We start from the raw sequence: 14,067 nt of genomic DNA, 5'->3' as shown, positions 1-14,067 counted from the left end.
GAGTGTTTGATGGGGACAGTGAAGAGGGAGCTTTACCCTGTATCTAACCCCGTGCTGTACCTGTCCTGGGAGTGTTTGATGGGGACAGTGTAGAGGGAGCTTTACTCTGTATCTAACCCCGTGCTGTCCCTGTCCTGGGAGTGTTTGATGGGGACAGTGTAGAGGGAGCTTTACTCTGTATCTAACCCTGTGCTGTCGCTGTCTTCTTCACTCTTCCCAGAATCAGTCAAGAGATAGCGACCAGGTACGTGATGAGTTGGTCACCTCATTCTTCGCCCTGTTGTCTATTCCTGATCATTCATGTACCTCTTCCTGCACCCCCCTGCACTGCTGCTCCCCTATGTCCCCTTTCCCACCTCTCCGAGATTGGCCGTGCTGAATCTTCCTGTCCTCGGGTGGGGTTCGGTGGCGTGATCCTGCACTGCGCATGTCATTAACCCACTGGGCCTCTCTGACAGCTCATCTTCTTCCTGTTCAGCATGGACATGGGAATGAACGCAGGGCGCTGGGGGTTATACTTACGATGGAGAAGATCATGGCTCCCAGCGAGCCATAGACGATTTGCAGTATGCGATCGTAGAAGAAGATGCTGAAGAAACCAAACATGAAGAGAATGATGGAGGCGACCAGGAGGAAGCCATAGCAGAGGGTGAAGTCGAACCGGGTCTGTGGAGACGTGGGGAGAGAGAGAGAGAGAGAGAGAGTGAGCGATGGGGTGATGAAGGCTTCACCATGGGGAGGGGGGGGCTTGAGAGGTTCTCCTTAGAGAGGCACATACTGTTCACAACCGTGCTGAAGTTAAATGCTTGTGCGACCCAAAACCCAAGAAGGTTAATTTGGAGCAGTAATGCCGACATTTTCAATTTGGTATTACGTTAGAAAAGGGCGGCACGGTAGCACAGTGGTTAGCACGGTTGCTTCACAGCGCCAGGGTCCCAGGTTCGATTCCCGTCTTGGGTCACTGTCTGTGCGGAGTCTGCACATCCTCCCCGTGTCTGCGTGGGTTTCCTCCGGGTGCTCCGGTTTCCTCCCACAGTCCAAAGATGTGCAGGTTAGGTGGATTGGTCATACTAAATTGCCCTTAATGTCCAAAAAGGTCAGGTGGGGTTACGGGGATAAAGGGGATAGGGTGGACGTGTGGGGCTTAGGTGGGGTGCTCTTTCCAAGAGCCGGTGCAGACTCGATGGACCGAATGGCCTCCTTCTGCACTGGAAATTCTCTGATTCTAAAACATATGCAAACCAGTGAGGAACGGTGCTGTCTTCTTGTTATCGGTCACTAAAGAATATTTATGGACTTTAAAGTACACATACACATCAAGAAAAACTCCAATACGTGACAACAGTACACTTCAGTATAATCATGGCTGTGGACACTAAGCGACTCTTGGACAGGCACATGGACAGCAGTAAATTGAAGGGGTGTAGGTCAGGTTGATCTTAGATTAGGATAAATGGTCAGCACAACATTGAGGGCCGAAGGGCCCGTACTGTGCTGTATTGTTCTATGCTCTTAAATCTTACTTTTTCCACCAGTATTTTGACAACACCGTCCACTCTGGAGGATAGACGGTGAGCGGGAGTCTCCCCCCCCCGCCCCCATCACCGCCCAGTTCCAACCCCTGGGCCAGGACCCCCAGTGGTGTCCACAAGACGGGATTTCTGCGGGCCACGCGTGCCGAGGCAGCAGACACTGCCACAGAGCCGGGACTGGCTGCTGACGAGGGCCTTGTTAATTCACGTCCTCCGGGGTTCATTTTACATTCCCCCGCCATCAGTCAGCCTGGCGTAATACATAGATCATTGAGGCACGATGCCTGCTGTCATGATATGCACTCAGGCACATAATGAGATACAGACAGGCGGTGACAAGACATCCACTACGGCCAATCAACACACAGGACAGAACACAACCAATCACCAGACAGAGCACTAGAGGGGAGATTCCCACTTTCAAACACACGAGGCATCAGCACTCCGCCACTTTCCACTGGTGATAGCTGTAGTGACAGTCAGGGTGTACAAATCAGTCAACACCTTCTACACGTGGCTCAGGGCTAGCCTGGTTGAGTCAGTTAGAGTTAGCACACTTAGAGTAGTAGAGAGTCAACCCACAGCAAGCTGTGTGCCTTGTTACAGAAGTTCAATGAATCGTATTGACCCAACGTCTAAGTTTGCTGTCTGCTTTCCAGTACAACTGCATCCAGTTGCAGTCCGTGTTACCCCAGGGTCAATAACACGACACCTGCTGGGAAAGAAATCGCAGTGCAGAGCTGGGTTTTTTACTGAATAAAAACTCTGCACTTTATACGTTGGCCAACGTGTTGAACCAGAGAGAGACAGAGAGCAGACATTACTCTCAATGGGACACCTCCCAGAGAGAGACAGAGAGCAGACATTACTCTCAATGGGGGACACCTCCCAGAGAGAGAGACAGAGCAGACATTACTCTCAATGGGACATCTCCCAGAGAGAGACAGAGAGCAGACATTACTCTCAATGGGGGACACCTCCCAGAGAGAGAGACAGAGCAGACATTACTCTCAATGGGACATCTCCCAGAGAGAGACAGAGAGCAGACATTACTCTCAATGGGGGACATCTCCCAGAGAGAGAGACAGAGAGCAGACATTACTCGCAATGGGACATCTCCCAGAGAGAGAGACAGAGAGCAGACATTACTCTCAATGGGACATCTCCCAGAGAGAGAGACAGAGAGCAGACATTACTCTCAATGGGACATCTCCCAGAGAGAGAGACAGAGAGCAGACATTACTCTCAATGGGACATCTCTCACAGAGAGAGAGAGGCAGAGAGCAGACATTACTCTCAATGGGACATCTCCCAGAGAGAGACAGAGAGCAGACATTACTCTCAATGGGGGACACCTCCCAGAGAGAGAGACAGAGCAGACATTACTCTCAATGGGACATCTCCCAGAGAGAGACAGAGAGCAGACATTACTCTCAATGGGGGACATCTCCCAGAGAGAGAGACAGAGAGCAGACATTACTCTCAATGGGACATCTCCCAGAGAGAGAGACAGAGAGCAGACATTACTCTCAATGGGACATCTCCCAGAGAGAGAGACAGAGAGCAGACATTACTCTCAATGGGACATCTCTCACAGAGAGAGAGAGACAGAGAGCAGACATTACTCTCAATGGGACATCTCCCAGAGGGAGAGACAGAGAGCAGACATTACTCTCAATGGGACATCTCCCAGAGAGAGTGACAGAGAGCAGACATTACTCTCAATGGGACATCTCTCACAGAGAGAGAGACAGAGAGCAGACATTACTCTCAATGGGACACCTCCCAGAGAGAGAGACAGAGAGCAGACATTACTCTCAATGGGACATCTCTCACAGAGAGAGAGACAGAGAGCAGACATTACTCTCAATGGGACACCTCCCAGAGAGAGAGACAGAGAGCAGACATTACTCTCAATGGGACATCTCTCACAGAGAGAGAGACAGAGAGCAGACATTACTCTCAATGGGGCATCTCCCAGAGAGAGACAGAGAGCAGACATTACTCTCAATGGGACACCTCCCAGAGAGAGAGACAGAGAGCAGACATTACTCTCAATGGGACACCTCCCAGAGAGAGAGACAGAGAGCAGACATTACTCTCAATGGGACATCTCTCACAGAGAGAGAGACAGAGAGCAGACATTACTCTCAATGGGACATCTCCCAGAGAGAGACAGAGAGCAGACATTACTCTCAATGGGACATCTCCCAGAGAGAGAGACAGAGAGCAGACATTACTCTCAATGGGACACCTCCCAGAGAGAGACAGAGAGCAGACATTACTCTCAATGGGACATCTCCCAGAGAGAGAGACAGAGAGCAGACATTACTCTCAATGGGACACCTCCCAGAGAGAGAGACAGAGAGCAGACATTACTCTCAATGGGACACCTCCCAGAGAGAGAGACAGAGAGCAGACATTACTCTCAATGGGACACCTCCCAGAGAGAGAGACAGAGAGCAGACATTACTCTCAATGGGACACCTCCCAGAGAGAGAGACAGAGCAGACATTAGCCTCAATGGGACATCTCCCAGAGAGAGACAGAGAGCAGACATTACTCTCAATGGGACACCTCCCAGAGAGAGACAGAGAGCAGACATTACTCTCAATGGGACACCTCCCAGAGAGAGAGACAGAGAGCAGACATTACTCTCAATGGGACATCTCTCACAGAGAGAGAGACAGAGAGCAGACATTACTCTCAATGGGACACCTCCCAGAGAGAGACAGAGAGCAGACATTAGCCTCAATGGGACATCTCTCACAGAGAGAGACAGAGAGCAGACATTACTCTCAATGGGACATCTCTCACAGAGAGAGACAGGGAGCAGACATTACTCTCAATGGGGGACACCTCCCAGAGAGAGAGACAGAGAGCAGACATTACTCTCAATGGGACATCTCTCACAGAGAGAGAGACAGAGAGCAGACATTACTCTCAATGGGGGACACCTCCCAGAGAGAGAGACAGAGAGCAGACATTACTCTCAATGGGACATCTCTCACAGAGAGAGAGACAGAGAGCAGACATTACTCTCAATGGGACATCTCCCAGAGAGAGAGACAGAGAGCAGACATTACTCTCAATGGGACATCTCCCAGAGAGAGAGACAGAGAGCAGACATTACTCTCAATGGGACATCTCCCAGAGAGAGACAGAGAGCAGACATTACTCTCAATGGGACACCTCCCAGAGAGAGACAGAGAGCAGACATTAGCCTCAATGGGACATCTCTCACAGAGAGAGAGACAGAGAGCAGACATTACTCTCAATGGGACATCTCCCAGAGAGAGAGACAGAGAGCAGACATTACTCTCAATGGGACATCTCCCAGAGAGAGAGAGACAGAGAGCAGACATTACTCTCAATGGGACATCTCTCACAGAGAGAGAGACAGAGAGCAGACATTACACTCAATGGGACATCTCTCACAGAGAGAGAGAGACAGAGAGCAGACATTACTCTCAATGGGACATCTCTCACAGAGAGAGAGACAGAGAGCAGACATTACTCTCAATGGGACATCTCTCACAGAGAGAGAGACAGAGAGCAGACATTACTCTCAATGGGACATCTCTCACAGAGAGAGAGACAGAGAGCAGACATTACACTCAATGGGACATCTCTCACAGAGAGAGAGAGACAGAGAGCAGACATTACTCTCAATGGGACATCTCCCAGAGAGAGAGACAGAGAGCAGACATTACTCTCAATGGGACATCTCCCAGAGAGAGAGACAGAGAACAGACATTACTCTCAATGGGACACCTCCCAGAGAGACAGGGAGCAGACATTACTCTCAATGGGGCATCTCCCAGAGAGAGATACAGAGAGCAGACATTACACTCAATGGGACATCTCCCAGAGAGAGAGACAGAGAGCAGACATTACTCTCAATGGGACATCTCCCAGAGAGAGAGACAGAGAGCAGACATTACTCTCAATGGGGCATCTCCCAGAGAGAGAGAGACAGAGAGCAGACATTACTCTCAATGGGACATCTCCCAGAGAGAGAGACAGAGAGCAGACATTACTCTCAATGGGACATCTCCCAGAGAGAGAGACAGAGAGCAGACATTACTCTCAATGGGGCATCTCCCAGAGAGAGAGACAGAGAGCAGACATTACTCTCAATGGGGGACACCTCCCAGAGAGAGAGACAGAGAGCAGACATTACTCTCAATGGGGCATCTCCCAGAGAGAGAGACAGAGAGCAGACATTACTCTCAATGGGGGACACCTCCCAGAGAGAGAGACAGAGAGCAGACATTACTCTCAATGGGACATCTCCCAGAGAGAGACAGAGAGCAGACATTACTCTCAATGGGACATCTCCCAGAGAGAGACAGAGAGCAGACATTACTCTCAATGGGACATCTCCCAGAGAGAGAGACAGAGAGCAGACATTACTCTCAATGGGACATCTCCCAAAGAGAGAGACAGAGAGCAGACATTACTCTCAATGGGACATCTCCCAGAGAGAGACAGAGAGCAGACATTACTCTCAATGGGACATCTCCCAGAGAGAGAGACAGAGAGCAGACATTAGCCTCAATGGGACACCTCCCAGAGCGAGAGACAGAGAGCAGACATTACTCTCAATGGGACACCTCCGAGAGAGAGAGACAGAGAACAGACATTACTCTCAATGGGACATCTCCCAGAGAGACAGGGAGCAGACATTACTCTCAATGGGGCATCTCCCAGAGAGAGAGACAGAGAGCAGACATTACACTCAATTGGACATCTCTCACGGAGAGAGAGACAGAGAGCAGACATTACTCTCAATGGGACACCTCCCAGAGGGAGAGACAGAGAGCAGACATTACTCTCAATGGGACACCTCCCAGAGCGAGAGAGAGCAGACATTACTCTCAATGGGGGACACCTCGCAGAGAGAGAGACAGCGAGCAGACATTACTCTCAATGGGACATCTCCCAGAGAGAGAGAGAGCAGACATTACTCTCAATGGGGGACGCCTCCCAGAGAGAGAGACAGCGAGCAGACATTACTCTCAATGGGACATCTCCCAGAGAGAGACAGAGAGCAGACATTACTCTCAATGGGACACCTCCCAGAGAGAGAGACAGAGAGCAGACATTACTCTCAATGGGACATCTCTCACAGAGAGAGAGACAGAGAGCAGACATTACTCTCAATGGGACACCTCCCAGAGAGAGACAGAGAGCAGACATTAGCCTCAATGGGACATCTCTCACAGAGAGAGACAGAGAGCAGACATTACTCTCAATGGGACATCTCTCACAGAGAGAGACAGGGAGCAGACATTACTCTCAATGGGGGACACCTCCCAGAGAGAGAGACAGAGAGCAGACATTACTCTCAATGGGACATCTCTCACAGAGAGAGAGACAGAGAGCAGACATTACTCTCAATGGGGGACACCTCCCAGAGAGAGAGACAGAGAGCAGACATTACTCTCAATGGGACATCTCTCACAGAGAGAGAGACAGAGAGCAGACATTACTCTCAATGGGACATCTCCCAGAGAGAGAGACAGAGAGCAGACATTACTCTCAATGGGACATCTCCCAGAGAGAGAGACAGAGAGCAGACATTACTCTCAATGGGACATCTCCCAGAGAGAGACAGAGAGCAGACATTACTCTCAATGGGACACCTCCCAGAGAGAGACAGAGAGCAGACATTAGCCTCAATGGGACATCTCTCACAGAGAGAGAGACAGAGAGCAGACATTACTCTCAATGGGACATCTCCCAGAGAGAGAGACAGAGAGCAGACATTACTCTCAATGGGACATCTCCCAGAGAGAGAGAGACAGAGAGCAGACATTACTCTCAATGGGACATCTCTCACAGAGAGAGAGACAGAGAGCAGACATTACACTCAATGGGACATCTCTCACAGAGAGAGAGAGACAGAGAGCAGACATTACTCTCAATGGGACATCTCTCACAGAGAGAGAGACAGAGAGCAGACATTACTCTCAATGGGACATCTCTCACAGAGAGAGAGACAGAGAGCAGACATTACTCTCAATGGGACATCTCTCACAGAGAGAGAGACAGAGAGCAGACATTACACTCAATGGGACATCTCTCACAGAGAGAGAGAGACAGAGAGCAGACATTACTCTCAATGGGACATCTCCCAGAGAGAGAGACAGAGAGCAGACATTACTCTCAATGGGACATCTCCCAGAGAGAGAGACAGAGAACAGACATTACTCTCAATGGGACACCTCCCAGAGAGACAGGGAGCAGACATTACTCTCAATGGGGCATCTCCCAGAGAGAGAGACAGAGAGCAGACATTACACTCAATGGGACATCTCCCAGAGAGAGAGACAGAGAGCAGACATTACTCTCAATGGGACATCTCCCAGAGAGAGAGACAGAGAGCAGACATTACTCTCAATGGGGCATCTCCCAGAGAGAGAGAGACAGAGAGCAGACATTACTCTCAATGGGACATCTCCCAGAGAGAGAGACAGAGAGCAGACATTACTCTCAATGGGACATCTCCCAGAGAGAGAGACAGAGAGCAGACATTACTCTCAATGGGGCATCTCCCAGAGAGAGAGACAGAGAGCAGACATTACTCTCAATGGGGGACACCTCCCAGAGAGAGAGACAGAGAGCAGACATTACTCTCAATGGGGCATCTCCCAGAGAGAGAGACAGAGAGCAGACATTACTCTCAATGGGGGACACCTCCCAGAGAGAGAGACAGAGAGCAGACATTACTCTCAATGGGACATCTCCCAGAGAGAGACAGAGAGCAGACATTACTCTCAATGGGACATCTCCCAGAGAGAGACAGAGAGCAGACATTACTCTCAATGGGACATCTCCCAGAGAGAGAGACAGAGAGCAGACATTACTCTCAATGGGACATCTCCCAAAGAGAGAGACAGAGAGCAGACATTACTCTCAATGGGACATCTCCCAGAGAGAGACAGAGAGCAGACATTACTCTCAATGGGACATCTCCCAGAGAGAGAGACAGAGAGCAGACATTAGCCTCAATGGGACACCTCCCAGAGCGAGAGACAGAGAGCAGACATTACTCTCAATGGGACACCTCCGAGAGAGAGAGACAGAGAACAGACATTACTCTCAATGGGACATCTCCCAGAGAGACAGGGAGCAGACATTACTCTCAATGGGGCATCTCCCAGAGAGAGAGACAGAGAGCAGACATTACACTCAATTGGACATCTCTCACGGAGAGAGAGACAGAGAGCAGACATTACTCTCAATGGGACACCTCCCAGAGGGAGAGACAGAGAGCAGACATTACTCTCAATGGGACACCTCCCAGAGCGAGAGAGAGCAGACATTACTCTCAATGGGGGACACCTCGCAGAGAGAGAGACAGCGAGCAGACATTACTCTCAATGGGACATCTCCCAGAGAGAGAGAGAGCAGACATTACTCTCAATGGGGGACGCCTCCCAGAGAGAGAGACAGCGAGCAGACATTACTCTCAATGGGACATCTCCCAGAGAGAGAGAGAGCAGACATTACTCTCAATGGGGGACACCTCGCAGAGAGAGAGACAGAGAGCAGACATTACTCTCAATGGGACATCTCCAAGAGAGACAGACAGAGAGCAGACATTAGCCTCAATGGGACACCTCCCAGAGCGAGAGACAGAGAGCAGACATTACTCTCAATGGGACACCTCCGAGAGAGAGAGACAGAGAACAGACATTACTCTCAATGGGACACCTCCCAGAGAGACAGGGAGCAGACATTACTCTCAATGGGACATCTCTCACAGAGAGAGAGACAGAGAGCAGACATTACTCTCAATGGGACATCTCCCAGAGAGAGACAGAGAGCAGACATTACTCTCATTGGGACGTCTCCCAGAGAGAGACAGAGAGCAGACATTACTCTCAATGGGACATCTCCCAGAGAAAGACAGAGAGCAGACATTACTCTCAATGGGGGACATCTCCCAGAGAGAGAGACAGAGAGCAGACATTACTCTCAATGGGGAACATCTCCCAGAGAGAGTGACAGAGAGCAGACATTACTCTCAATGGGACATCTCCCAGAGAGAGACAGAGAGCAGACATTACTCTCATTGGGACATCTCCCAGAGAGAGACAGAGAGCAGACATTACTCTCAATGGGACATCTCCCAGAGAGAGAGACAGAGAGCAGACATTACTCTCAATGGGACACCTCCCAGAGAGAGAGACAGAGAGCAGACATTACTCTCAATGGGGAACATCTCCCAGAGAGAGTGACAGAGAGCAGACATTACTCTCAATGGGACATCTCCCAGAGAGAGACAGAGAGCAGACATTACTCTCAATGGGGGACATCTCCCAGAGAGCGAGACAGAGAGCAGACATTACTCTCAATGGGACATCTCCCAGAGAGAGACAGAGAGCAGACATTACTCTCAATGGGACATCTCCCAGAGAGAGAGACAGAGAGCAGACATTACTCTCAATGGGACATCTCCCAGAGAGAGAGACAGAGAGCAGACATTACTCTCAATGGGACACCTCCCAGAGAGAGAGACAGAGAGCAGACATTACTCTCAATGGGACATCTCCCAGAGAGAGAGACAGAGAGCAGACATTACTCTCAATGGGGGACATCTCCCAGAGAGAGAGACAGAGAGCAGACATTACTCTCAATGGGACATCTCTCACAGAGAGAGAGAGACAGAGAGCAGACATTACTCTCAATGGGGAACATCTCCCAGAGAGAGTGACAGAGAGCAGACATTACTCTCAATGGGGAACATCTCCCAGAGAGAGTGACAGAGAGCAGACATTACTCTCAATGGGACATCTCCCAGAGCGAGAGACAGAGAGCAGACATTACTCTCAATGGGACACCTCCCAGAGCGAGAGACAGAGAGCAGACATTACTCTCAATGGGACACCTCCGAGAGAGAGAGACATAGAACAGACATTACTCTCAATGGGATCCCTCCCAGAGAGACAGGGAGCAGACATTACTCTCAATGGGACATCTCCCAGAGAGAGACAGAGAGCAGACATTACTCTCAATGGGACATCTCCCAGAGAGAGACAGAGAACAGACATTACTCTCAATGGGATCCCTCCCAGAGAGACAGAGAGCAGACATTACTCTCAATGGGGGACATCTCCCAGAGAGCGAGACAGAGGGCAGACATTACTCTCAATGGGACATCGCCCAGAGAGAGAGACAGAGAGCAGACATTACTCTCAATGGGACATCTCCCAGAGAGAGAGACAGAGAGCAGACATTAGCCTCAATGGGACATCTCCCAGAGAGAGAGACAGAGAGCAGACATTACTCTCAATGGGACACCTCCCAGAGAGAGAGACAGAGAGCAGACATTAGCCTCAATGGGACATCTCTCACAGAGAGAGAGACAGAGAGCAGACATTACTCTCAATGGGGGACACCTCCCAGAGAGAGAGACAGAGAGCAGACATTACTCTCAATGGGACATCTCCCAGAGAGAGACAGAGAGCAGACATTACTCTCAATGGGGGACACCTCGCAGCGAGAGAGACAGAGAGCAGACATTACTCTCATTGGGACATCTCCCAGAGAGAGACAGAGAGCAGACATTACTCTCAATGGGACATCTCCCAGAGAGAGAGACAGAGAGCAGACATTACTCTCAATGGGGCATCTCTCACAGAGAGAGAGAGACAGAGAGCAGACATTACTCTCAATGGGACACCTCCCAGAGAGAGAGACAGAGAGCAGACATTACTCTCAATGGGACACCTCCCAGAGAGAGACAGAGAGCAGACATTACTCTCAATGGGACACCTCCCAGAGAGAGAGACAGAGAGCAGACATTACTCTCAATGGGGCATCTCTCACAGAGAGAGAGAGACAGAGAGCAGACATTACTCTCAATGGGACACCTCCCAGAGAGAGAGACAGAGAGCAGACATTACTCTCAATGGGACACCTCCCAGAGGGAGAGACAGAGAGCAGACATTACTCTCAATGGGACATCTCCCAGAGAGAGAGACAGAGAGCAGACATTACTCTCAATGGGACATCTCCCAGAGAGAGACAGAGAGCAGACATTACTCTCAATGGGACATCTCCCAGAGAGAGACAGAGAGCAGACATTACTCTCAATGGGACACCTCCCAGAGAGAGAGACAGAGAGCAGACATTACTCTCAATGGGACATCTCCCAGAGAGAGAGACAGAGAGCAGACATTACTCTCAATGGGACATCTCCCAGAGAGAGAGACAGAGAGCAGACATTACTCTCAATGGGACATCTCTCACAGAGAGAGAGAGACAGAGAGCAGACATTACTCTCAATGGGGGACATCTCCCAGAGAGAGAGACAGAGAGCAGACATTACTCTCAATGGGGGACACCTCGCAGCGAGAGAGACAGAGAGCAGACATTACTCTCAATGGGACATCTCCCAGAGAGAGAGACAGAGAGCAGACATTACTCTCAATGGGACATCTCTCACAGAGAGAGAGAGACAGAGAGCAGACATTACTCTCAATGGGGCATCTCCCAGAGAGAGAGAGAGAGAGCAGACATTACTCTCAATGGGACATCTCCCAGAGAGAGAGACAGAGAGCAGACATTACTCTCAATGGGGCATCTCCCAGAGCGAGAGACAGAGAGCAGACATTACTCTCAATGGGACATCTCCCAGAGAGAGAGACAGAGAGCAGACATTACTCTCAATGGGGGACACCTCCCAGAGAGAGAGACAGAGAGCAGACATTACTCTCAATGGGACATCTCTCACAGAGAGAGAGAGACAGAGAGCAGACATTACTCTCAGTGGGGCATCTCCCAGAGAGAGAGAGAGAGAGCAGACATTACTCTCAATGGGACATCTCCCAGAGAGAGAGACAGAGAGCAGACATTACTCTCAATGGGGCATCTCCCAGAGCGAGAGACAGAGAGCAGACATTACTCTCAATGGGACATCTCCCAGAGAGAGAGACAGAGAGCAGACATTACTCTCAATGGGACACCTCCCAGAGCGAGAGACAGAGAGCAGACATTACTCTCAATGGGACACCTCTCCCAGAGAGAGACAGAGAGCAGACATTACTCTCAATGGGGGACATCTCCCACAGAGAGAGAGACAGAGAGCAGACATTACTCTCAATGGGACACCTCCCAGAGAGAGACAGAGAGCAGACATTACTCTCAATGGGGGACATCTCCCAGAGAGAGAGACAGAGAGCAGACATTACTCTCAATGGGACATCTCCCAGAGAGAGACAGAGAGCAGACATTACTCTCAATGGGGGACACCTCGCAGCGAGAGAGACAGAGCAGACATTACTCTCAATGGGACATCTCCCAGAGAGAGAGACAGAGAGCAGACATTACTCTCAATGGGACATCTCTCACAGAGAGAGAGACAGAGAGCAGACATTACACTCAATGGGACATCTCCCAGAGAGAGAGACAGAGAGCAGACATTACTCTCAATGGGACATCTCCCAGAGAGAGAGAGATAGAGAGCAGACATTACTCTCAATGGGACATCTCCCAGAGGGAGAGACAGAGAGCAGACATTACTCTCAATGGGACATCTCCCAGAGAGAGAGACAGAGAGCAGACATTACTCTCAATGGGACATCTCCCAGAGAGAGACAGAGAGCAGACATTACTCTCAATGGGACACCTCCCAGAGCGAGAGACAGAGAACAGACATTACTCTCAATGGGACATCTCCCAGAGCGAGAGACAGAGAGCAGACATTACTCTCAATGGGACATCTCCCAGAGAGAGACAGAGAGCAGACATTACTCTCAATGGGACATCTCCCAGAGCGAGAGACAGAGAGCAGACATTACTCTCAATGGGACATCTCCCAGAGAGAGACAGAGAGCAGACATTACTCTCAATGGGACATCTCCCAGAGCGAGAGACAGAGAGCAGACATTACTCTCAATGGGACATCTCCCAGAGAGAGACAGAGAGCAGACATTACTCTCAATGGGACACCTCCCAGAGAGAGACAGAGAGCAGACATTACTCTCAATGGGACATCTCCCAGAGCGAGAGACAGAGAGCAGACATTACTCTCAATGGGACACCTCCCAGAGCGAGAGACAGAGAGCAGACATTACTCTCAATGGGACACCTCCCAGAGAGAGAGACAGAGAGCAGACATTACTCTCAATGGGACATCTCTCACAGAGAGAGAGACAGAGAGCAGACATTACTCTCAATGGGACATCTCCCAGAGAGAGACAGAGAGCAGACATTACTCTCAATGGGACATCTCCCAGAGCGAGAGACAGAGAGCAGACATTACTCTCAATGGGACATCTCACAGAGAGAGAGAGACAGAGAGCAGACATTACTCTCAATGGGACATCTCCCAGAGGGAGAGACAGAGAGCAGACATTACTCTCAATGGGACATCTCCCAGAGAGAGAGACAGAGAGCAGACATTACTCTCAATGGGACATCTCCCAGAGCGAGAGACAGAGAGCAGACATTACTCTCAATGGGACATCTCCCAGAGAGAGACAGAGAGCAGACATTACTCTCAATGGGACACCTCCCAGAG

General features: G+C 50.2%; 1 protein-coding gene across 1 annotated transcript in view; it reads right to left on the bottom strand.

The window, feature by feature from the left end:
• The window catches only part of LOC140419814 (protein lifeguard 1), a 66,009-nt gene that overhangs the window by 14,350 nt on the left and 37,592 nt on the right, over positions 1-14,067 (bottom strand). Inside the window, exon 6 of the mRNA XM_072503828.1 lies at positions 523-666. Within this exon, the coding sequence (XP_072359929.1) occupies positions 523-666 (144 nt within the window). The remainder of the gene's footprint in view (positions 1-522; positions 667-14,067) is intronic.

Source organism: Scyliorhinus torazame, chromosome 5 (assembly GCF_047496885.1).
Source record: "Scyliorhinus torazame isolate Kashiwa2021f chromosome 5, sScyTor2.1, whole genome shotgun sequence".
Classification (NCBI taxonomy): Eukaryota; Metazoa; Chordata; class Chondrichthyes; order Carcharhiniformes; family Scyliorhinidae; genus Scyliorhinus; species Scyliorhinus torazame.
This window is presented reverse-complemented; position numbering and strand designations above follow the sequence as displayed.